At 33.7% G+C, this 23,046-nt stretch overlaps 1 protein-coding gene across 1 annotated transcript in view; it reads right to left on the bottom strand.

Annotated features, from left to right (window-relative positions):
• Nucleotides 1-23,046, bottom strand: part of WDR72 (WD repeat domain 72) — a 96,127-nt gene that overhangs the window by 43,467 nt on the left and 29,614 nt on the right. The window contains exons 14-17 of the mRNA XM_015873028.2: nucleotides 22,385-22,590; nucleotides 6,770-7,590; nucleotides 2,366-2,457; nucleotides 676-758 (exon numbers count right to left, since the gene is read on the bottom strand). Coding sequence (XP_015728514.1) covers nucleotides 676-758; nucleotides 2,366-2,457; nucleotides 6,770-7,590; nucleotides 22,385-22,590 — 1,202 coding nt within the window. The remainder of the gene's footprint in view (nucleotides 1-675; nucleotides 759-2,365; nucleotides 2,458-6,769; nucleotides 7,591-22,384; nucleotides 22,591-23,046) is intronic.

Genomic DNA, 23,046 nt, shown 5'->3' with positions numbered 1-23,046 from the left:
CAGTTTTTGTTTTTTGTTTTGTTTTTTTTAAAATGCATATTTCCAAAATTAAAAATGATTTCTAGATTTCACTCTTCAGACTACTTCACAGTTCCCAGTGAATTCTTAGGAAAAAGCAATTTATCTCTATGGACAAAGGATTTTTCACTAACACAAGCTTTCACTGACACAGCTTCAACTGACCTGGAAACCTGTAACTTACGATGTTTTTCAGCTAATTCCTGAAGAGTGTTCTAATGCTAAGGATATGGGATAATTTTATGTCCCCTTAAGAATGCATTTTCTGTTTCCTGCATAATATATTAATACACGATGTTGCCTTTATTTATGTAAGTTACATCTAGCCATCAAAGAACAAGTTATTCATCTCTAAAACATGCTGTGAACAAGATAAAATATCATTAAGCATGCTTTGCTTGATAATTACTATTCATTCAGATTAAAGAACAGCTGCTTTCTCATATTTAAACAAGTGCTGAAAGGCAAGATAGTTTCAGTAGTGACATATCCCATACTGAAATAATCTGATTTTAAAAGATACTAGTAGCATGAGTTATGTGATATTTTTACCATAAATTATTAACAATTGTACCATATGAAAGATTCCAAATACTGAAATAAGGTCAATATTTCCTAAAGATTTCATTATTGTAATTAGCAGAGGCTATTTCCCACCTTTATAGATTGGTCACTCCAAGAAGAAATGAGTTTCAACAGTGAAGCATTCCCCAAATCAGAGGAACGATGTCTTCTTTTATCTGAAAAACACATGTAATTTATGAGCTGACAGAACACCTAGGAGTTCACAGAAAGAAATTTAACATTTTTAATTCTTCTCTTCAGCAACGTAATAATTCAGCAAAAATAATTTCTCAGAACACATTTTAATCTCATAACATAAGGCATGCATACATTTAGTCTCATCCAACTTCATTTTGTTTGCAGTGGTCTAATTATTTGCAAAGATATGATTTCCTTCATGACTTCTAAAAGTTATTGCCTATGCTATGTACAATCTAATGATTATTATAGGAGAGATCTATACAAGCATGCAAGTTTAAGCAGACCTAAGAATTTTTGCTTTTGGTTCTTACAAGCTGATAGAAGAGCTAACTTGAAGCCACTCTGTTGTAAACATAAAATGATCTTTCAGAGAGCATCCCTGTGATTGAAAAAGAGAACAAGAAACATAGAATCCTATCCAACCTTATCCTCTGTTCTCATCCAAGCAAACTTCAGTTTTATGTCTGAGGATATAAAAATGCATTAAAGGATCCTGTTCTAATGTGATATTCTTCCTATCACTCTTTACAGCTGTAAACATATACTGAAATGCCACAGATATAGGGAGAAAGCTGTCCCTCCTAAAAAATCTGTGTTATCCACAAGTCTTGACGAAAACTTTGATTTTTAAATCCAAACAAATGTATGAAACAAGAAACGCAAACTGTAAGTGAGATTACCCTCAGAGTTTTAGGTAGCAGTAGAACAATTTCTGTCATTAAGATTTTAGCAATATATTTTTGTGCAATTTATCCATTTACTTTTTATTATCCCTTAGCTTTTTCCATCTTTCTTCTAGTAAGCGTTTTTGCTATCATGACAAGTTAAACCATGTAATAATTGCAGCACATATAAGAAAGAATGAAAGATACAATAAAAGCTAATTTTAGATGGGGTTTTCAAGGCTTATTTACATACCAGAAGGTCAACTTAAAAGAGTTTGTGTTAGCAGTTTAGACAGGACTTAACCTATAATAGGATTGCTATCTGGTAGGTAACATATTGTCAACAATCTACATTCCAACTTCTGTTCTTTGGTTCACTGCTGTAAGAACAAATTTACTGTGCCCTGCAAGCCAAGATTTGTGAATGACTGCCTATGGTACATTAGCATGAAGAGATTACTTTATTCTGCCTTAAGCCAAAAGTCTAAGGGCATTATTGAACAGGCAAGATAACCCTCATATTACTAAGGCAACAGTTTGCTTGAAGGGTTGTATATATTGCAGGGTGGGCAACTGTTGAGGGAGATGGGGGAGGGTGAAGATGACCATTTTATTACATCTCAGTTTTTCAGATAGCTAAAATTGTCTTTAGAAACTCAGCCAACATATTCTGCCACCACACAAAATATTTCCTTGAATACAGTACTACTTATCAGTATCCGTGCTTTTGTAAATAAAAATGATAATCACTAAAGAAAACAGCAGATTAATACAATTTATTTATAAGCAATGTCCTTGAAACTAAATAATATATATGTATTTTCATTTTTGAAGTTAAGCAATATATTTTAGCCATGAACTGTATGCAAAATATAACAACATTATAAGCTAATATTGCCACACTTCTATATACTTACTGCGTGGTAACTCTCCATAAAAACTGGGAAATGAAGATATGGCAGCTTCCATATTTTGCCATTTGTTGTGTACAGATTCTGGTTGCTGTAGGCTGAAAGAATACGAAACGAATAAAATCTGAACATACAAAAATTTTATGTTTGATTAAAGGTCAATATTTACAGAATCAGGGAATATCTTAGAGTGGAGGGGATCTCAAGGATTATCAAGTTCCAACCCCCTGCCACAGGGGGTTGCCAACCACTAGTTCAAGTACTAGACTGGATTGCCAAAGGCCCCATCTAACTCAGCTTTGAACATCTCCAGGTGCAGTGTCTCCACAAACTCTCTGGGCAACTTGTTGCAACACTTTACCACCCTCTCAGTAAACTTCCTTTAATCTCCAATCTAAATCCTCTTCCTATCAATTATACCTGCGTATAATATAATTTCTCTCCAAGAATAATTTGAATGCTTTCACCATCAACTTGCTATTAAAATGGTCAAATGTACATAAGTCCAAGAATCATCTAGATGCAGGAACTTTACATACACCCAAAATATTTTGATTATGAATTTAAAATAATGTAAATAATTGCATTAAGATAAGATTTTCATGCACTGTTTGGGTTATTTTTCTATTACATAGTATAAAAGTGATAGCTTTATTTTATAGATTTTCAGCGTTCTAAATTTTCATTTAGAGTATGACTGTAAATTTGGGAGACTAACATGTATATGAATATCTCTTTGGGAAAACCCTTTAGTACTTGTCTCTAATTAATTCAGGAATGTAACCCCTGAAGAAAAAGAATGAGAAGAAAGGAAGGGAAAAGTAAAAGTATTTCACTTTTAAAAACTAACTACTAAGTTGTAAAACTTAGTCTGAAAACTGTCAGCTTGAGCACTAAGTTGTAGATACAGATATCAAAATGCATCAGGAGAAAAACTTCATCTGATAGCTTTTTCCTTTTTATATCCCACTTTTTTAATATGACATTTTAATGCCATTTCCTTTATTTTCACAACTGCTCAAACTGCAGATTCAAAAACATCTTCACAAATAATAGTTTATAGTCTCATCTCCAAGTTCTTCCAAGATTATGCTTTTCATACTTCTTTTTTGCATTATGGACAGTTTGTTTTGTAAACTGTTCAAACCCCATTGAAAGCTACCCATATTCATTTTCAGCTTAATACTGTTTGATAGTATGCTCAAAACATGTAATTCACTGTTCATTATTTTCAAATCCCAACAATTTAATTCATGAAGTCTGGTAGATAAGAGTTCACAGCTATACTATATCCTAAAAATTACTGATCAAAGTCTTTGCCTGAAAACAACAGCTAGTCAAGAATTCTTCAACCCATGTTCACTGAGGGTGCTGAACTGTCAAATTCACAGTTTACACAGAAACATACATACATACACATGCTGACAAAGAATGGATTTCTGCTCAAAATATGATTATTTTCATCCAAGAATACCAAAAGGTATATGAACTGCATTTTTCCAGTTCTGATTCTCCAGATTAAGAGCGTATTTATTTAACAGAAAAGAAAATGACTTTCCTGTAGGAAACAAAATCAGATATGCCAAAGAGATTTAAATTTTATTATTGTATTCACTGGATCAAGGCACAGTTGTCTCTCAATAGAATCATTCTCCCTGTAGCCCAATGAATATTTCGGTGCCAAATGCAAAGAGAAACAGCATTAGCAGAAGAAGGTTGGATTCTTAAAATCTGAGACCACAAGAGCATAGTAGTATTGTAGTAGTAATGTATCTAGAAATCCCACTACAATGCAAGAAATAAACATGCTGGTCCATTATTTAACATGAAATTGGGCAGGAATTTGAATACCAGCTACAGAAATACAGAAATATATTCACTAGCTATTCTGTGCGAACGTTTTTATCCTGCTCTGAATGTTAAGGTTATAAAGCTTCACATTTCTTGGATTTGTATTCATTTGCCTATAGAAAACTTCCACAGGTTGGAAAGTTATATGCCTCTGAAAAAGAAAATACTGGAAAGGTAGAAGAACCCTACTGAAAGAAAATGAAATTGCATTTTATCATCCATATTAGTAACTGAGCTAGTAAGTGTTGTTTTACCACAGTAATAATTAGTAGACCAGGACCCTTGCAAGCATCATAAAACATCTTACTAACTTGTTGAGTAAATGCTACAGCAAATAAGAATTCAATATTTAGTTTTTCCCTTGAGCATGCAGTAGTTTTAGCCGAATTAACTGCTTAAGTACATGTGGCTACTTACTGTACTTTTAGAATGCAAACTGTGTAAAGTCACATGTTCTTAGTTTCTTTCACACTCTTAAATAGGCAATCTACATTATAGTAGCACAACTCAGCAAAAACAAAGCTCATTTCAGTCTCAAATAAAAAATGAACAATGAAAAAGGATAAATCACACAGGAAGATTTAAAGAATAAATTAACATAGACTGTGACAATGCAGACAAATCATAGAGGAAGAAGTTAAATGAATGCTGAATCTCAATATCATGTTAAATAAATAGTCCTATTCATGCTTATGCTTAGAATTAGGGGACAAAAAAAGAGAGGGAAAGGAAACTTATTGATCACATATCTAACATTTTGAAACAGTTTTTGGAGTATACAGGAAAAAAAATACAGTCTGAAGAGAGAGCCATGATGAGAAAAATACTTTGTCATCAGCAGCACAGAAGAAAAGGCCAGGTGACTAGAGACTTCCAGGTCTGTGTTGATTCACCTCACGCAGTCTAGTCCTGATCTAGTTCCCTGAAAATGATTGCTATCTTTCTATACTAGGAAAAAAACCAAAAGCAAACAAGAGGCTTCTTCTCAGTTTATTTTCCAGAAGAAAAAAAGAAAAGAATAAAGACAGAATAGCCTCAAAACTTAGTAAGAGTGTGCTAGTAAAATCAGGGCAAAAAGAGGCATGTTATTTCTATCCAGACTTGCAGCACATGCTATTCCTGCTACGGAGAGCAAGATAAAAATATAAAGCTTAAAGATATACATACATATTTTTTAAAAAAAAACAACAACAACACAGGGAGAAACTCAAGAGGCTCTTATTCAGATGAGGCCATTGGGAAGCAACATCCCAAACAGCATCAAACTGAAACTTAGCTATAAGAGAGCAAAAAATACAATAAACGGGAAGGCTGTACAACCACAGAGAATGTAGACAACCTAAATCAAACCATCTCAAAATCTTAAATAAACATTTTGCACATTAAATAAAATTAATAACTTCTTTAAACTATAGATTGTGATAAGTTATCCTCATACTGTACAAAGAAATTGCCTGTTTCTACAATAAACCCTGGATGTCACGGCTTTAGCTTTCCTGAAGAAGGCTTACAAATTTATTTTACTGTTTTCACAAAATAAATTCCGTATTTTTTCCCATACAGCTTTTATAATTTTAGGGAAGAGATGTTCCAAATCCAGAGTCTATGTCTGCAAAAATGTCTAAATTTAAAATGTTCCTATACTTATACGTATCTGCCAGAGCACTGTGCAACAAATTGCAAACATAAATTTTGTTTGTATAAAAAGAAATTAAAGTCCAGTCTCAAATCCTGGAAACTTCATTTTGTGTAACATCTTGCATTGAGTATGGACCAGCAAGCAATGAAATAAGCAAGAAAAGCAACTGAGAAATGCATGTTTGTCTTGTAAGATCTTGCATATCTCCTCAGGCATCTTGAATGCCTACAGCTTTGTGGAAGATGCACAGTCCTTTGCAGCACAAGGATCAATATTTTTTGTTCTTCTTCTTGCCTCTAGGCCATAGCATCAACAACACTGAAGTTAATTGTCCCGAAAATACTAAATACAGACCAACATAGGTTTGCTGAATGACAACTGTCTGTGGACAGACAATATCCATTGCCTGATTAGTATGCTCTATTTGGCTGTGTCAAATAACGTTGAGCACGCTATTTTTTTTTCCCTCCTTAATGCTGAAAAAAGCATTTAGTCAATAATTTTGTTTTGAGTAATAAATGCTATTTGGGATGGCTCTTATAACATGAGGGTGTTACTTCAGATAGGATAACTAGGACAGATTGGTTTTGGCTCACATTTTGTTTATCTGTGAAGACTGGTTAAGTATATCGCTTACAGGAACTGAAAGTTAACATAGCACAAATGTGTTAATGCGCCCAAATATGTCTTAGGAGACCTCATTATTCTCCTGAAACTCTGAGAAAAAGGATTCTCTCTGAAAAGACAGGATGTGAAGTTGGATAGCTCTAATTCTTGTTCAGCTGAAACAACTTTACTCATCAGCTAAGTAGAAAAAAAGACACTTTCTTGCAACCTCTTTTCATTTAAAGAGCATGTTATAAAACAAAACTCTAGAAAAAGAATGCAATTTACAGTTAAGGAAGAAAAGATTTTCTTACCTTTCAATTTGACTTGCATCTGCTGGAGGCATGTTAAAAACTCTGTTGATTAAAACTATTCTGCTTAATAAGAAAAAAAATATTTCTGCTCCCTTTGTTCTGTAAACATTATTCCCTGCTCCATCTTTCTCAGCAGTGTGTCCTTCAGTTGTAGCAAGGTACTTGTTTGATAAATCAAGCACTCTTTTTGAAAACAAGTTGCTTACAGTGTGTTCTTCTAGCACTCCACCATCAGTACATTTCCATCCTGGCAACATCAGTGAGAGGTGGCTTTCATTTGACACAAGTCCAAAAGCAACCGGACTCTGCAGCCTTAAGATATCTAATTGCCCAACACAAAGATTATCTACTTCTTTATTTACACCCCAGGGTAAGAGACAGGACAAAAGCAGTTTAGCTGTATCTGTGGTGATGTTCACGTCGATGTTTTCTGATGGCTGCACTTTAGTCTTTCTTGAACTCTTCATTTTTTTCTGTCTTTTTATGCCACCACTTTCTTCCAAAGGTCTAATTGTGTTAGAATCTCTATTGGCCTGGTTTGCACAAACAGTATCTACTTGTTCATCCACTGACAATGTGAACCCAGGAGTTTTATTTCTTTTTAATGTCAGTGCTCTTTTCTCAGTGGTACTTTTGGCTCTTTCTAGAGCATCATAGTTGTGGAATGAATTTGATGACTTTAATCCACAGGGTTGAGATGACAGCAGAAGATCCACAAGTTTTTCCACATCAAATAAGAGAACATGAAAGTTTGCATTGTTCCATTTTGTCTTAACTGGTAAAACAGCAAAGGGCTGTTGAATAAGGCTGTTATCCATTACCTGAAAGAAAAATAGCATTCAAACAAATCCATGGTATTTTGTAGAAATCAGCACAGTTGCACAAGGAATAGGCTAAATCCATTAAATCCCCCATTAAGTTTAACTTAATTGCATTTCTACACTTGTTACTTCACAAAAAGTTTTTTCTTTTAAATAGTTTGTGCAAAGTGACATGCTTTTAAATGCTGTAATCAAGACTCTCTATCAGCTTTGAAATACAGGATAGTCCAACACATTTTCATTGCAGAGATAACATACAGGTATTTATTTTATTTTATTTTATTTTATTTTATTTTATTTTATTTTATTTTATTTTATTTTATTTTATTTTATTTTTTGAGATGTGCTCCAGATGCTTTTGTAGAAAAACAACTACTCTAGTTCACAGGAATCACTGGGACTCTCTTTGCCAAGGGGTGCTTTCTGAATGTACTAAGAGGATCACAGAGTGTTAAAGTCAAATTTTGAGATGGTAACAAAGTGGATATCAGAATCCAGATTTATTTGTTAAAGAAGCACCTTCTATCTTCAGGAAACAGCAGACAGGAGTATAAACTTCATTTTGATTCCTTTACATTTTTCTTTAAGCACTTACAACTTTACGCTTTTATTGTCCTGCACTAAGCCTATGCCCTCAGTACTGTGTTCGTTCTAGGGATTTCATCTTTATAAGCAAGCACATACAAGCAGAAACATAGCAGAGCAGCACATTTTCAGCCCAGTGGATCTTTTGCAGAGAGGCAGTAGTGTCAGGTTCCATATCAGAGGAAAACAGGATTTTCTAGATCACTTAATTTCTTTTGTGATAATCAGAAATACTCTACTAGTGCAAATTAAGAACTGTTTCTGCTACAGCCATGAGATGAATCTTAAAATAAACCATCAAATATTAGTTAAAAAAAGGAAAATTAACAGCTAAATTTAGTTTGAAAAAGATGTTAATCACCGCTGCATTCAAGAGTAATTCTTTTCATAACTCCTTCTACAATGCAAACAACTTTTGCTGGATTAATAGCTCCGAATCAGTTACAAAAAATAAATAAATAAATAAATAAATAATTGTATAAAAAACACAAATAAACAAAACTTTTGACTCTGTTTACTCAACAAGTTATTTGACTATTTAGTTTTGGGTAATAAAATGATCTGATGTTCTCTTAATTAGTGAATGACATTAACAACAGGTGAAAACACACTCTAAATACAAAACATTAACATTCCCATGGATTTCCTTAGATAAACAAGGGGTTATAGCAGCATGTTCGTGCCTTTTTTTTTCCTCCTTATCCCTTCCCTCTTTAAAATAATAAATAAATAAATAAATAAATAATTGTAGTTAAGCATTAAGATTATTTTCCACCTTTAATTATACTGTTTCCTAATACTCAGGTAGAATTCCATGTAAAGTACACACTGGAATTCACAAACTAGTTCTGAAATAAATAGAAAATTTGTACCCTTCTGTCTTTTTTATACACTTATATTATGTTGATTCATATTTAGAAGCTTTTAGGAAAAATCACCATTCAATCAAGAAAACATCTTGATGGTGTCAGTTGGTTGAGGAATCTGGTGATGCAACTGGGCGTGAGGTCACAATAAATGTTTATTGGCAATTCGAAAGCTTATTGACATTGATCCTAAAAGCATCTACCAAGTTATCTTAGCTCTCTGCAATAGGCATTTCATTTCAGTGAAAGCAGGTGGACATCTAAAGCTACAAACATAAAACACTATTTAGGACATATAGACAAGCTATTCTCTCTAACATAAGATGACAGAAAATGGAAGGAAGCCCATAAAAATAACTATGAACTTGAGTGCTGGGAATAGCATCTGATAATGGTTATTGAAAAGCAGATTAAGTTATTTACATTCTGAATGGTGTATTTGTTAAAGTTCCAGAAATATTTTACAAAACTAGATTTACTGGCTACAAATAGGTATTGTCATTAATTATTATTTTTATTATTATAACTACATTAAGAGTTTAATAACTTAGAATCAAAAAGTAGGCTAACAGTAGCAATAACAAAGGATGGACTGCCTCTGAGCCATGTGGTCTAACTCAGAGGTCTCCCTCCTGTCAGCAGAGGGTTCTTGTTTTTATTTTTTGTTTTTTTTTTACCGTTTTTGTTGAATGGAGTTTCATTTAAAGTTTGAAAGACAATCCTGGGTTCATGTCATCACATTCTATATCCAAGTATCAAGCCATTCCAGTCTTATTCCCCAAATGAATTTCTAATTATTACATTAAAACAAATCTTCCAATAACACAAAGGCTTCCTTCAGGTCTGCAAGTTAAATGACCACTCTATGTTGTACTACAAAGAGTCATCCACAGATTTTGATAATCATTATTTTCAAAGGACAGTACAGAGATCTCCTCTTTTTCTAATTCACCTTTGCTAATTAAAAATTTTACTTTTGGCATAGCCTACCTTCTGACTCTTCACTGATGAATACACCAACTTTCTTCCATCTACTTCCATTATTAGCAATTAGGAAGATTACTTTTAACAGTCTTCTGACAACTATTGTAGGGAGAAAGCTTTTCATGGTTTTAATAACTTGATCTAGATTTCAAAACCTAGCTTTTGTCCTTTTCATCATTGTCGAAGTGCGTGACTCCAAAATAATTATGAACATTCAGACACACCACTGTACTTCATTTATAAGAATTATCTGCATACACTCTCCTTCTGCATCACTAGCAATAAGTTTAAGAAATCTATCTGAAGGATATCTGTATCATTCAAGAAAGATGACTTTATCTATAAAAACAACCACTCCATTTTCATGAAATCTAAAAACTGAAACAGAAAGCTAAAACCATTTTCACTGTCATAACATAACTAACCCATTTTTTTAGTCTAAAACTAAGAAGTAGCAAGTACTTCATTTTCATTTGGAAATGGTGCCAGCATGCACTGTTCCAAAAGCACTATCAGCCATTTCAGCTAAAATGTTTCCTAGTCCCTAAAAAAATTCACAAATAGAGTATCAAATGAAGCTTTTACAGACTTCTTAAGTCTTATTTTAAGCATTCCCGAATCTCAGTGTAAAAGAGTGTTGCCACCACCATGCAAACCAGCATAACAATGTATGATGCTAAGGTTCAGTAGTGAGGCCAGATATCCCTTGTTCAAGGAAAATATAGCCTTTCATGTTGATGATATTCATGCTAGCAATTGGAATTCAGAACATTTTGCTTCTAGGAGGAGTTTGCATTCATTGAGAATGCTCCCTTTGAGCCCTCACCTGTGAGCTTTTAAAGAAGCACGGCTACAGACCAAAATGATATCCAGACTCATGAATCTCTTGATTGTCATCTCTGACTGATCCACAGCTTTCCTTATCTGAGAAAGAACAGGGATTCATGATGGTGTTCAAATGGCAAGTTACATTCTATGCATAGAAACTATAACATAATTGATCCCTAATTTGCTGCTGAAGATATTATAGCCAGGACACAGTTGTTGCAACAAACTACAGGATCTCTCATTTCTTCTGACATGAAATCCCTTCCTGCTTTTGGAAGATTATTCTTTTACATCCCTCCTTCTCCCTTTACAAATCTTTACCAAATCACCTTAGCACCCAGGAAAAGAATTTTCCTCATCTGTGGGGCGTGGGGCTGCCTTCTCCATAGCTTCAAAATACATCAGTGCTATCTTTACAAAGTTAAAGGCGTCAACATTACAAAACATTCATGGGAAGTACAAGTCCAATGTTATTTTATCTAGCTGCCTTTTCTCTAAAGGTTCTTTCCCACTGGGATCCTCCTTAATCTAGGAACACTGTTCCACTTAAAATACACACGTCCATTAGCTGGCAGTGACTCTATTGTTTCAGATCCTTGTGTATGTGTATATTTTATGCACTCCTGTTTTCTTCACCAGATGCACTTTTTAAAAAAAATAAAATAAAAATATGAGTTTTGTGCTAAAAATACATTGGACAACAATGGCCTTGACATTCATTTTACATAAAATAAAAGAAATAAAGTGGCAAGGTAGACTTTGGAAGGCAAACCAGGCTCAAAATACACTTAGGGGTCAGTTTAATACCACTAAAAGGAATAGTTCTCACAGTGTGGGAGGTATCAACTTTTACACAAAAGCATGCTTGAAAGTATTAAATGCAATTCTTAAATACTTTTGGTCTTTACCCCACTGTACTTTAAAATTATATAAAACATAACATACAACAAACAAACAGGACCCTAATTTCCCAGTGCCTGCAGCGTGAATCAATAAAGCAAATATGAGCTAACCTGATGAGAAATACCAGTCCCCTCCTTCCTTTTCTACTTCCCCTCTGTCCCCCACTGCATAAAATTAGAATTCAGTTTGCAGGTAGAATTTGGTGTGCTGGTGGTAATGATCTTTCAAAGTACTGTCAAAAGAAAATTCATTAAGATGAGCTGTGCTGTTTCTGATTTTTGGAAGAGCAACATATAATTTCTATGAATCCTGAGGTTTTGTTTTGTTTTGTTGTTTCATTTTTCTTGGAAAATTTAAACTTTGGTATTTTCACAGTCATCAGCATATACATTCCTAATAGACCACTAACACTAATCCAATAAAACAGAGCATTTGAAGTCCATGATAAAATCTGTATCAGAGCAAGAATTCCACTTTTAATGAATGAACAATCCCATATTAAATATAATAATTAAAAAGAAATTGCAAATTTACCAAATATCATCATCTTATTTATGTGTAAACAAAAGTGAACGTAAATAAAAGTTCAGTAGACTGAAGCAAGTCTATCACATACAGGGATCTTAAAAATTCACTTGTACTGAAAGGATAGCTATACTCTGTTCTCCATGATATTTAGTCCCTGATAGCAGGAAGAAACAAATGCTACTTCCTTTCTGATGTCATTTGTTATTTTTGTCATCTTAAAAACAGAATATGGAATAGCTTAATAAATGGCTTCATCTTCATAGATCTTCTCTCTTTGATCTTTGAAATAAGATTAACTACATATACAAAAAATGCTCTGAAAGTAATGCCTCCTATTTTATTATGTTGGCCCATGACATCAGAGTTGAATGTTGGTGATATGGCAGTAGAGGTTGGACCTTCCCACCAACATTCCATTACATGTTGCTCCCGTGTGAAAGATGGCAGCAGAGAGGCAGTCTAACACAATGGTGCCTGACATGGAAATGCAGATAAAGCAAAACATTTTTCCTCCATGTGGAAAAAGTGGTACCCATAGACATTCATTGATGCTTACTGAACATTTCTGGAGACCAACCAGTGGATGTGAGCACAGTGAGGTGATGGGTAGCACATTTCAGCAGTGGTGATAGTGAGTCACCTCCACTGGCACAGATTTTTATGAGCACAGCATACGTATTTTTGCTAATCACTAGTAAAAATGTATGGTTTATGGCTGAAAAAATAGTGTTTTGGAGCTGAGATGTGGTTAATATAGTATTACTGTTCTCTTTGTAAGTGTTGCTTTTTCCACAGAAATAAATAGGGAGTCCTATTTCCAGAGCAAAGTATGTAGTATACGTAAGAGAAACAATTATGTTCCAGGGGCATGTTTGCAGGTGCAATCTGTTACAGTTTTGCAAAACAGGAAATGTGGAATTCTCATGGAATTGTCTCAAAGAAAAATACATTCTAAAAACGTACAAAATGGCTGGCACAGTACAAATTAAAGCATTAAATTCATTTCTAAATCCTCTGAGCCCTGGGCTGCTGGAGATGGTAGTCGATAGTAGTAAAAAAAAAAAAAAATTGCCTCCTTGAAATGTGCTTGGTGGACAGCAGCTTGATGATTGGCAGCACAAATAGAAGACAAACGAGAAAGCCTTCAATCTGCAGCTGATGCACAGGAAGAACATGGGGAGCTGAGTTTACAATAGAGAAAACATTACCAAGCTAATGGCACAGGCAATCATTTGACCACCATGCATCTCTGATAGCAGCAGGGCATCCATTTTCCTTTAAGTGTTAGAGTACCTTTTTGCTTTCTCTGACCACTGCAGGGGTAAAACAACCTATGCGTGAAACCCACTGACTGGTAATAAATTACTATATTGGATACTTTTTGTTTTCTTTCAGCAATGACTTTACTGTGTATTCCTGCTATCATTACCAATTAAAGTGGAGATTGCGTTAGCAAGCTATATCTAACTGTATATCAGTCCCTATGCTCCAATTGCTTTAGCAAGTATCACAGGGTCAAGAGGCTCCTTTGACCTTTATCATCTAAGTCTCTCTGACCACTCACTATTTGAAGCAATCTCAGCTGAACAGATGGACACTTTTGCAGATTCTATAAAGCTTAGAATATAAAGATAAATGAAATTGTGTTTGGGGCTTCAAACTAGTTTATGAACATAAAATATTGCATTCAAGTTTCACAAAAAAAAAAAAAACAAAAAAAAAAAAACCACCAAAAACAACCCTCAGATTACAAATAGCATTTCTTAAATTCATACTATGAATACAATACCTGTCTACTACAAAATATTTGTAGCTTCAACATATAAAACTAAAGGCTTGATACAGCTAGTTATCATGAAGTTACTACTGAATATATAAAGCCTAATGATTAATGAAAATTTAATCCATCATTTTACTGTGACTGATATATATACTAAATATTCCAACAGATCATACAGTGGAGGAATACTAAAACAGATAGATATTATAGAACACTCAAATATGAGCTTGGACCTTAACTTCAAAATCCCTCTTAAACATTTGAAAAGCGCTCTCAATCAGTACAGCAAATTTAAGTCACACAACACTTAAAGAGAAAGCAAAGTTGATAGTCATGTCTGAAAAACTGGTAATAACTTCAAATTTTATGTAAATAATCTTGTTCTTTAATGACATTGAATAATCTTTCCAGATAAATCATATCAGAAATCTGCACTGTTAATTTCGAAAAACTTAAGTAACAAAGTTAATATGGACTTAACTAGATTCATTGTTGAAAAATAATTAAATTGGATTAAATTGGAGGGTTTTTTCTTATTTTTATGCTGCTTCTGTTTTCAGGAAAATAATCACTCAGGAAGTAAAGTTCTGACCTGCATGTTCTGCTAGAGTTATTTATGTTTTGTACAAATACTACCTTAAAACATTTTCTTCTTTTATTTCAAGACCAATCTGAATTCAATCAACGATTCAAAGCAGTCTTACTAATGATGAACTCTGTAAATATGCAAGTTTGGTTTTTTTCTTAGCTTTGGTGAATTTATGAGAAATCCAGGATATGGGCAAAGATGCTGTTGGTCAAAAAAGCTGCAAATTATAGGTGTGCAACTAAAACAGCTCTTAAACATATACTATCTCTAAAAGTCTGCCCAGGGATGAAGGATGAAAATCATCAGTTGCTCTTTCACCTCCACATTAACAGGCAAGAAGTACCTTCTATCCCAGTAGATCTCCTACAGACAGTCTGTACATACACAGTCCTGTGCGTACCCAGCTTAAGGGTACGCTGTAATTTTCTATAGACTCCTAAATTTGGCACAGACAGGGCAGATTTACCTTCTCCAAAGCAATGCTGTCTTCATGCACAGAGGATCACACAAACTAGAGGCGTTACTATATTGATCAAACAGGATGCTCTTGAGAAGGACATACATAATTTTCAATATCATTTACCCTTTTAGTACTTTTAACAAAGGCTCTCAGATTTTTATCATATAAAGAATGTCAAAATGTACAGAGGACCCATTCACCTCAAAATAAGATCCACCTTCTATGTGGACAGTCTCTTGAGCCGTGAAAATCTTAGATGGAAGGAAAGTATGAGATTCTTTCTTTAATGGAAGACTTATTAGTATTTGAACACTCAGTACATAAATTATGTCAACATTTTAATGTACCAATGCAGAAGTAAATTTTCTAACAAAAAATGATGCAACTCTAGAAATGTACAGATTTCAGAGATGGGTGGCAATAAAAACTTTCTTTACATTACTCAGCACTTAGGAAGGAAAGCTGCAACATGGAATATCCACTGTGGTTTCTACATAATCAACTGGACAAAACAATGCCATGGTAATCCACAGACATGATGCTTGCATCTGGGAATTATTGTATTGAATTATTTACTGGATGAATGAATGCCCAAATATTTGTGAAAATAATACTGGGCAGAGAAACTGCCAACATAACTAAAGAAGGAGATTAAAAAAACATGGGAATTTTGCTTTGTTCTAAGAAGGACTCAAGTATGTAAAAATTAAGCTACCAAACAATGCTAGCTGCTGTCTCCAACTGGGATAATGTCTTTGCCCTGGGATCCTCTGATAGTGCAGTCGCCATACTGGATTCTAAAAGTAAAATTTACCTACATAGAACTACTAGATCAAATTCTAAGTAATTGACTTTCCCCAATACTTGTAATTTTGCAGTTAAGTTTAAGTAGAATACTGCAGTCTAGCCTTAATGTCATTCTTAAAAACATATGAAAATACAGACTGGACTTCAAAATTCTATACTTTTAGTAGACTTTTCTGGGAGGTATTAGAATAGCAGCTACATCCCTGTACCCCTAGCTTTCATACGGTTATTTCCTTGACAGTTGTTTAATCTTAGTGAAGGCAATAGTATTGCAGAAGTTTTCAAAGGAACAATCATTGAAAATAAATATAGAGACATAGCTGGTTTGTTGATTCATCTTTCTGAGAACTACTGAAAGAACAGAACTGAATAATTTTTGGTTTGAGTATTAAAATGTAGAAAAACAACAGAAGAACAGAAATGTAAGCACTGGTGTTGCTTCTTTGTTGTTTCTGCTGTTTTTAAATTGAACCACAATTTAGTACTTAAATCTCTGATAATTAGCAGAAATGTTTCTTGAATCGTAATATTTGGTGTTGGTTTCAGAAGCCATTTTGCAAGGCCTAGTTCCATCATTACATTTAAGCTGTCAATGTATTTCTAAAAAACGTTACCAGTGTTTTGAATTGATGAAGGAGTGCACCTCAACAAAGGCCTGCCTGTGTTGCTTGCTATCCACATCTGTACAAGTAAAATATGCTATGCTATCACAATGGTAGCCTTTCTTTTTATTCTGATTTGTGGCAATGACTGGAGAAAACACCAGAATCAATGAATTCACAACTTGGTAGAGGGGCTCTGAAAACTGCAGTAACTTTCAGCAAAGCTGGCATGTGGTCCAAGCTATTGCACTCTCTCAGGATCATGATGCCCTTTGAATGTCACCTGCTTGATCTAATAATTCTGAAGTGATTCCTTCACTGTAGTTATGTTGCCATATTGGCCCCATTGCGTGTTTCACAGGAAACGTGGTGCTGAAATGCTTTGCATCTGCATTATGGGAAATCCATATATAGATCTTTGTTTCTTTGCTCATTTCACTATTACATTTGAATAACATACTACTATATATAGCTACTGAACACAAATCTATGTACAAAAAAAAGAAATAACCTGGCAGAAGAATGAAAAATTATCCCTTTCCTGTTAACAACATTTTCCCACTTGGTTCTGCTTTGGCGTTAATTGTTAATTTTAAGTGATCAAAGATCCGTATCTCTGATGATACCACCCTAAACATCAAAATGTAATAAAAGAATACAAATCTAAGGTTCCACAGTTTACAGTATCCAAGTTCATAATTGAAAAGTAATATTTGGTATTTGTGCTTATATCTCACTTCCATTACTCTATCAGTTTTCACATGGGAAAAATTTAACTTGCAGTGATTTTTCCACTTTCCCAATAATTTTTATTTTTAATTTTTAAATTGCACCTTACATCCTACTAAAACAAAAGACTGCTGTTGTTCCAGCCTGGTGATGTCTTGCTTTTTCTAGGCAACATAATGTAGTTCATTATTTATCATTTCTGTACATTCTATTGCATATTGTTTTAAGTAACGTTTTAAAAATACCAGCTTCCTTCTGAGGAAATACTTTTGTTTCATAGGCATCCTGCTTACACATATTTTGTTTAAAACAGAATATACGTGCTATTACATAAGTGAATGAGAAGCTCTTCAAAATAAAAAAAAAAAAGGATTTTGGAATTGTTATAGTAACTGGTACTTTACTACAGTAATAATTACTTCTAACAGCTGCATAAGCACAGTGTCTTCTTATGGATCTTGTATAGACGCTTAAGATATTTTGACTCTCTGCACCATTCTCTAGTGGCTATGTGCTCAAAGATTCACATTTTAAGGAAACGTCAAGTGAAATATATCAAGTGATAAATATAAATATTTCCATAAATTTTCCTACATAAATGTATTTCTCCCCCATCGCTGTCTTTCTCATCTGACATACACAGCTATGGAAATGATCTCAAAAAGCATTTTTTTCTAGTCTAGATGGACTTCAATAGACTTCAATAGTGTAATTCATCAGATCAAGGGTTTCAATGGAATTTGACTTAGCAATGATTGCTCAAATTGTAGAAGCCCCTCTTCTTCCTACATCTTTACCTAAAGGAAGCTGTAATCGCATTATTTAGCCATGCACTAAAAGTAGCAGCACATAACAGATTTATATCCAAACTATTCCAAATGAAAAGCTGAAAAATTTTCTAATGTTAAATGTTCATGGAACATCAGGAAAATGGATTCCACTCAGTAAAGATTTCACCGAATCACATAAAATGAGGCATTTAAAAAAACATTAAAAAAAAATACTAGTTTCGTTTTCTAGAATAACTGATTTAAAGCTACAATTACAGCTAGTTCCATACAAACACCACAAGCACACAATCTAGTACGTAGTCTATTGTAATTAAGACCAGAGATTCAATACCTATTGCTACTGGCCAGGTATCATAGCAACCTTATGTCATTGAATACTACTGGAAAACTGTTCAGCACCAGCAAGACTTCGCTTCAGGAAAATCTACAATGGTGCTACAGATTGTCAGCATCTGTGGGGGTTGTTACAGAATGAACAGAAAAGAAATCCTTTAAAAAACCAACAAAGCAACAACAACAAAAACAAAAACCAAACAAACAGAAAAATGACAGGAATATTGTAGGATCATTAAAAATAGCACAAAGGAAAGACTTTTTGTCATTAGTTACATAACTTATGCATCAGCATCCTAATATCTATTCACAATATGCTGGAGTTAAAATAATGCTGTTTTGCTGTTATCACACTGCAAGCATACATACACAAAGTATTTTCTCTCCTTTTTTTTTTTTTTTCTCATTATTTATCACTAATGTTAATATGAAATTAGAACAGACTCTTAAAATCTTAAAATAATATTTAAACTTCCAAAAATGAATTCTAGATAGTCTTCTATAAATCCGCAAAAAGAAAAAACAGGTTACTATGAACAAGAACCCAATATTGATTTTTCTGCGGTGCAGTAAAGCATCTCCATTCTATTTGGCTGCTGTCAAAGCCACTCTTTAACAGCTGGAGTCAAATTGCACTATTTACAGCAAGAACCCTTGTCAAGTGGACCATAAGTATTCTAACAATACACTATTCAAATGGCACTTTGCCACACAAATTGCTGACTTGATGAATACCCTATGTCAATGACTAAGGCCAACATAAAAGTTTCGTTTTTGTGAGAGATTTTTACATTCACATACTAAGTACAGCTTTCTAGAAGAACTATTAAATTATATATTTTGGGTCTTTAGACATTGAAAATAATTAAAATCTGTTTAAATATATCTAGGGTATTTGACAATACTAATATGGATCTTGCGTTAACTGCATTTGTCACACTCATCTGTTATTGGTACTCCCACTGGCACGTGCAGCACAATAAGAGAATTAAAATGGTCAAAACACCATGAAATCAAAGCATTCTGCCTTTGTATCTGTGATTCACATGATGACAAATGTTTTGAAAGAAAGCCTTTGAAGCTGGGCTGCTATGTGAGGATATTTTTCTTAGGATGGAAGAAAGAGACCATTGTCTTGCAGATGTGTGTGGTTTTTTTATTTTCTTAAATATATTATTAATGATAAAACAATGTAATAAATATTAATCTTGCCTATGAACTTCATGTGGATCATCGTACAAAGTAAGGATTTCTTACAAACCTAATACCAACCTGACAGAATAGATGGAATCCTAACATTTTCTGTTGCATGTCTCCTGAAACTGAATTTTTAAGGAGGCTGAAGTGAAATTTTTGTTTGTTTTTGATGAAATTGGAATGTTATTATCAATTCAGCATGTTAACCTTCTATTACACAATTTGCCAGAGAATCGAATGAAATATTGGATGCATACATACATATTAAAGTATTTTAGATTTTCACAATTGTTTAATCAGTGAGGATATTGTATACAATACGGTTTGAAGGTGTTATACCCACAGAACTTCCACTAGCTTCATGAAATGTTTTCAAGAAAATATTTGAAGATGTTAAAAAGCTGCGATTCAAAAGAGTCAATACAAAACACTTGGAAAAAACCCTGAAAAAAAGTTTCTAGATCGAGAACTACGAAAAAATTGTCTTTTGTCTTAAGAAGCCTTGGTTTGGGCTTCATAACAAAACAGCTTCAACTATAAAAAGCCACATGGTCCCTTTGTGCAGACCATACCAGATTTCTAGAATAACACATTAAGCAGATCTCCATTGTTCACTTAATTGTTATTCTCTTCCCAAGTTAGCTACACCCTATGCTTTTAGCCACCAGCATCTCCCACACTAATCTACAGTTTCTGGTCTAACAGGGATGGAGGTGAGATGAAATGCCGGATGCAATGAGTGGCAGATTTTTGATGAATGCTGTTTCTCCAAGTTCAAACATTTATTTGTTAGAGAATTAGGCTAACATGACTGTAAGGACAAAAAAAAAAATAAATAAATAAAAAAATAAAAATACAGAAGGTGAAAGAAAGGTATGCTGTCAATCATAGGGAAGTTTAAGAGCCATCAATAATATTTTCTCAAGGAGTTTTCATTAGGACAAGATAACTAATGAACAAAATTGAAGGATGAAAATGGAATATTTCATTGCAGAATCAGAGCAGTCAAGACACATGCCTGATCAAGAAGAGTGCTATAAATTATTACAACTCTGTCACCTCTTGTGACATTACTACAAATTTAAAATCACAGTAATCCACAAAGTACATTAAACTCCTCACTTCACAATTTGCCAGAAACTACTTTCCCATATTCCACGAACAGCACATCCTTTTTCTTAAACACTTTGTTAAACTCATGCAATTTGAAAATTGAAATGTAATATGTATGGCCAAAACTCTGCTCCAAAGACATCTATTATAACTTTGTTATTCCTCTTTGAAAAAGCTAGAAGAAATTATTCCTTTAACTAAAGTAACAGTGAGATCAGATTCTGTGTCAATGGCCAACTAGCACACCATCTGCCCCCACAACATGCTCAGCAGGATTATGCTTTAATAAGACTTTTCAGAAAATGGGATCAAAAAGAACTTTAGAAATCAGACTAAGGTTAGTAAAAGGTCAAAGAGAAATATAAAGAGTTGAACAATTATAAACTCAAAGGCATATTTAAATTGTAAGGAGAATTAGGAAAAAGACCAGAAGAGAAAGTTTACAATAAGGACTTGGATTAAGCTATCCCTTATCAAACTGATTTTTGGAAAATCCAGTATTTTGTTTAACACTATATAAAGAAGATAGGAAAAGGCCAGACACTGTTCAGAAAGCTGTTTCTACGTATGAGTCAAAGTTAAAACATTTCTCATCTTTGTTTATGGGAAGGTATTTATGATCCGCGTTCAGTGGCTTCCTCTGTTTTATTGCAGGGAAAAGCCATTCAGAAAAAAAACTAGTAACTAAGAAGGACTACATTTGAACAAGCAACATTGAAGCCCCATTCTTAAGATCACTTTGTATCAAGAATTCAGTTAGATATATTCAACTCCTGACAAACTAGGTGTTAGAAACAAAGTATTAACTTTCATCTTTCAGTCTGAATAAGCGTTATACACATCTTATTTGAGATTGCAACAAAACCAAGGTTGTATAACAACCTGGTTTTTACACTGAGCAGATACAGCCTTTCTAAATATCTACAATAACAATTAAAAGTACACATATTTAAGCAATAAATAAACAACTAGTACTGTACTTTCAACTTGGTTTCTCATTTTCTAGTATCTTTGTAATAGTTTTCTCAGATTAATAGTACATTAATAGTAGTGACAGTAAGGCATTTCCAACTATTGCTTAAAAAAAAAAACAAAAAAAAAACCAGGAGTGTAGCTTTTTGAGCAGTCACAATTATTTAGTTTAATGACATCAGTGAAGAATTGTTAGTTAAAGCTAGGTATTTTTCAAGGCTAAATCCTGAAGACTGATATATACATTTGTGGCTCAATATCTCACACAATGAACACTATTATTATTATTTATTTTTTTTTTTTAATCAGTGAAGTGCCAAGTTAATTGCACCAACATAAATGAAAGGCACTTTCACTCTGTTCTCCACAGTTAAGAAAACAAACACCAAGTAAAATCTACCACTGGATAGCAAGAGAAATCTGTACCTCTGTAGAAGAGCTATGTGGAAAAGACACTTGAAACCTTTCCCAAGACTCATCCACCTGAATTGGCACCTGCAATAGTTCTGAGGGCATGACTCAGAGTTGCAGTCTTAAGGTTGGATTGCAAAGAAATATGCTCAAACTGTGCTCAGTGATTTGTTCTACATGACAGTACTGGACAAATAGGTGCAATTAAATTTAAAATCAAGTCTACACAACACAAAAGCAGTACTACATGGGGACGGTAAAAGTGTAAAGAACTTGGATTACAATAATTTGCTCACACATTAATTTTCATCCTTACCTTATCAGAAGATTTTTCCGTCTGAGTAAGGTTGTAAGAGGTCATACCATGCTTATAAGAGCTGGAGGATTTGTATTGAACATTTTTATTTCTTTTTGACTCCTGATATACAGAATGTAGAGAATCTGCCACTAAGTATTCTGAATCTTCAATGGAAGAAAGGATTGCTTTTGCTATTTCACCTGTTTCGTGTCGTTCCAAGGTGCCTATAGAAACACAAGTTGTAATATTTTATTTTATTTTAGCAACTATAGCATCTAAAATGGCAGCTTGAATTTCACCTTGTATATTTTACAGGAGTATGAAAGTCATGAAGCTACACTTACAGATAAGCCAACTAAGTCCTTACTCTCTAGATCTTAGAAATGCAGGTTCTATTTCACTGCATTATTACATTCAAAAACCCAAAAACTTAACTTCTTTAGAAGAGACTGCAACAAATACCTTAAACTTGAGGAAACCTAGGGTATTCTGTATGATGTATGAAGTCAGAGGAGAAAAGGAATGTTAGAATACCACTTGTTCAAAACTGTCATTTGTCTTCTTCCAACAAAGCCTTCACTGTGTACATAATTAACAGTGTAAACAATAATACTTATGTAATATTTTAGTGCTGTCCTCTAGCGTTCCCAATTACAAACAGCAAGGGAAAGCTCTTTTTT

Source organism: Coturnix japonica, chromosome 10 (assembly GCF_001577835.2).
Source record: "Coturnix japonica isolate 7356 chromosome 10, Coturnix japonica 2.1, whole genome shotgun sequence".
Classification (NCBI taxonomy): domain Eukaryota; kingdom Metazoa; phylum Chordata; class Aves; order Galliformes; family Phasianidae; genus Coturnix; species Coturnix japonica.
The sequence above is the reverse complement of the archived record's forward strand: the minus strand, read 5'-3'. Positions and strand labels throughout refer to the sequence as shown.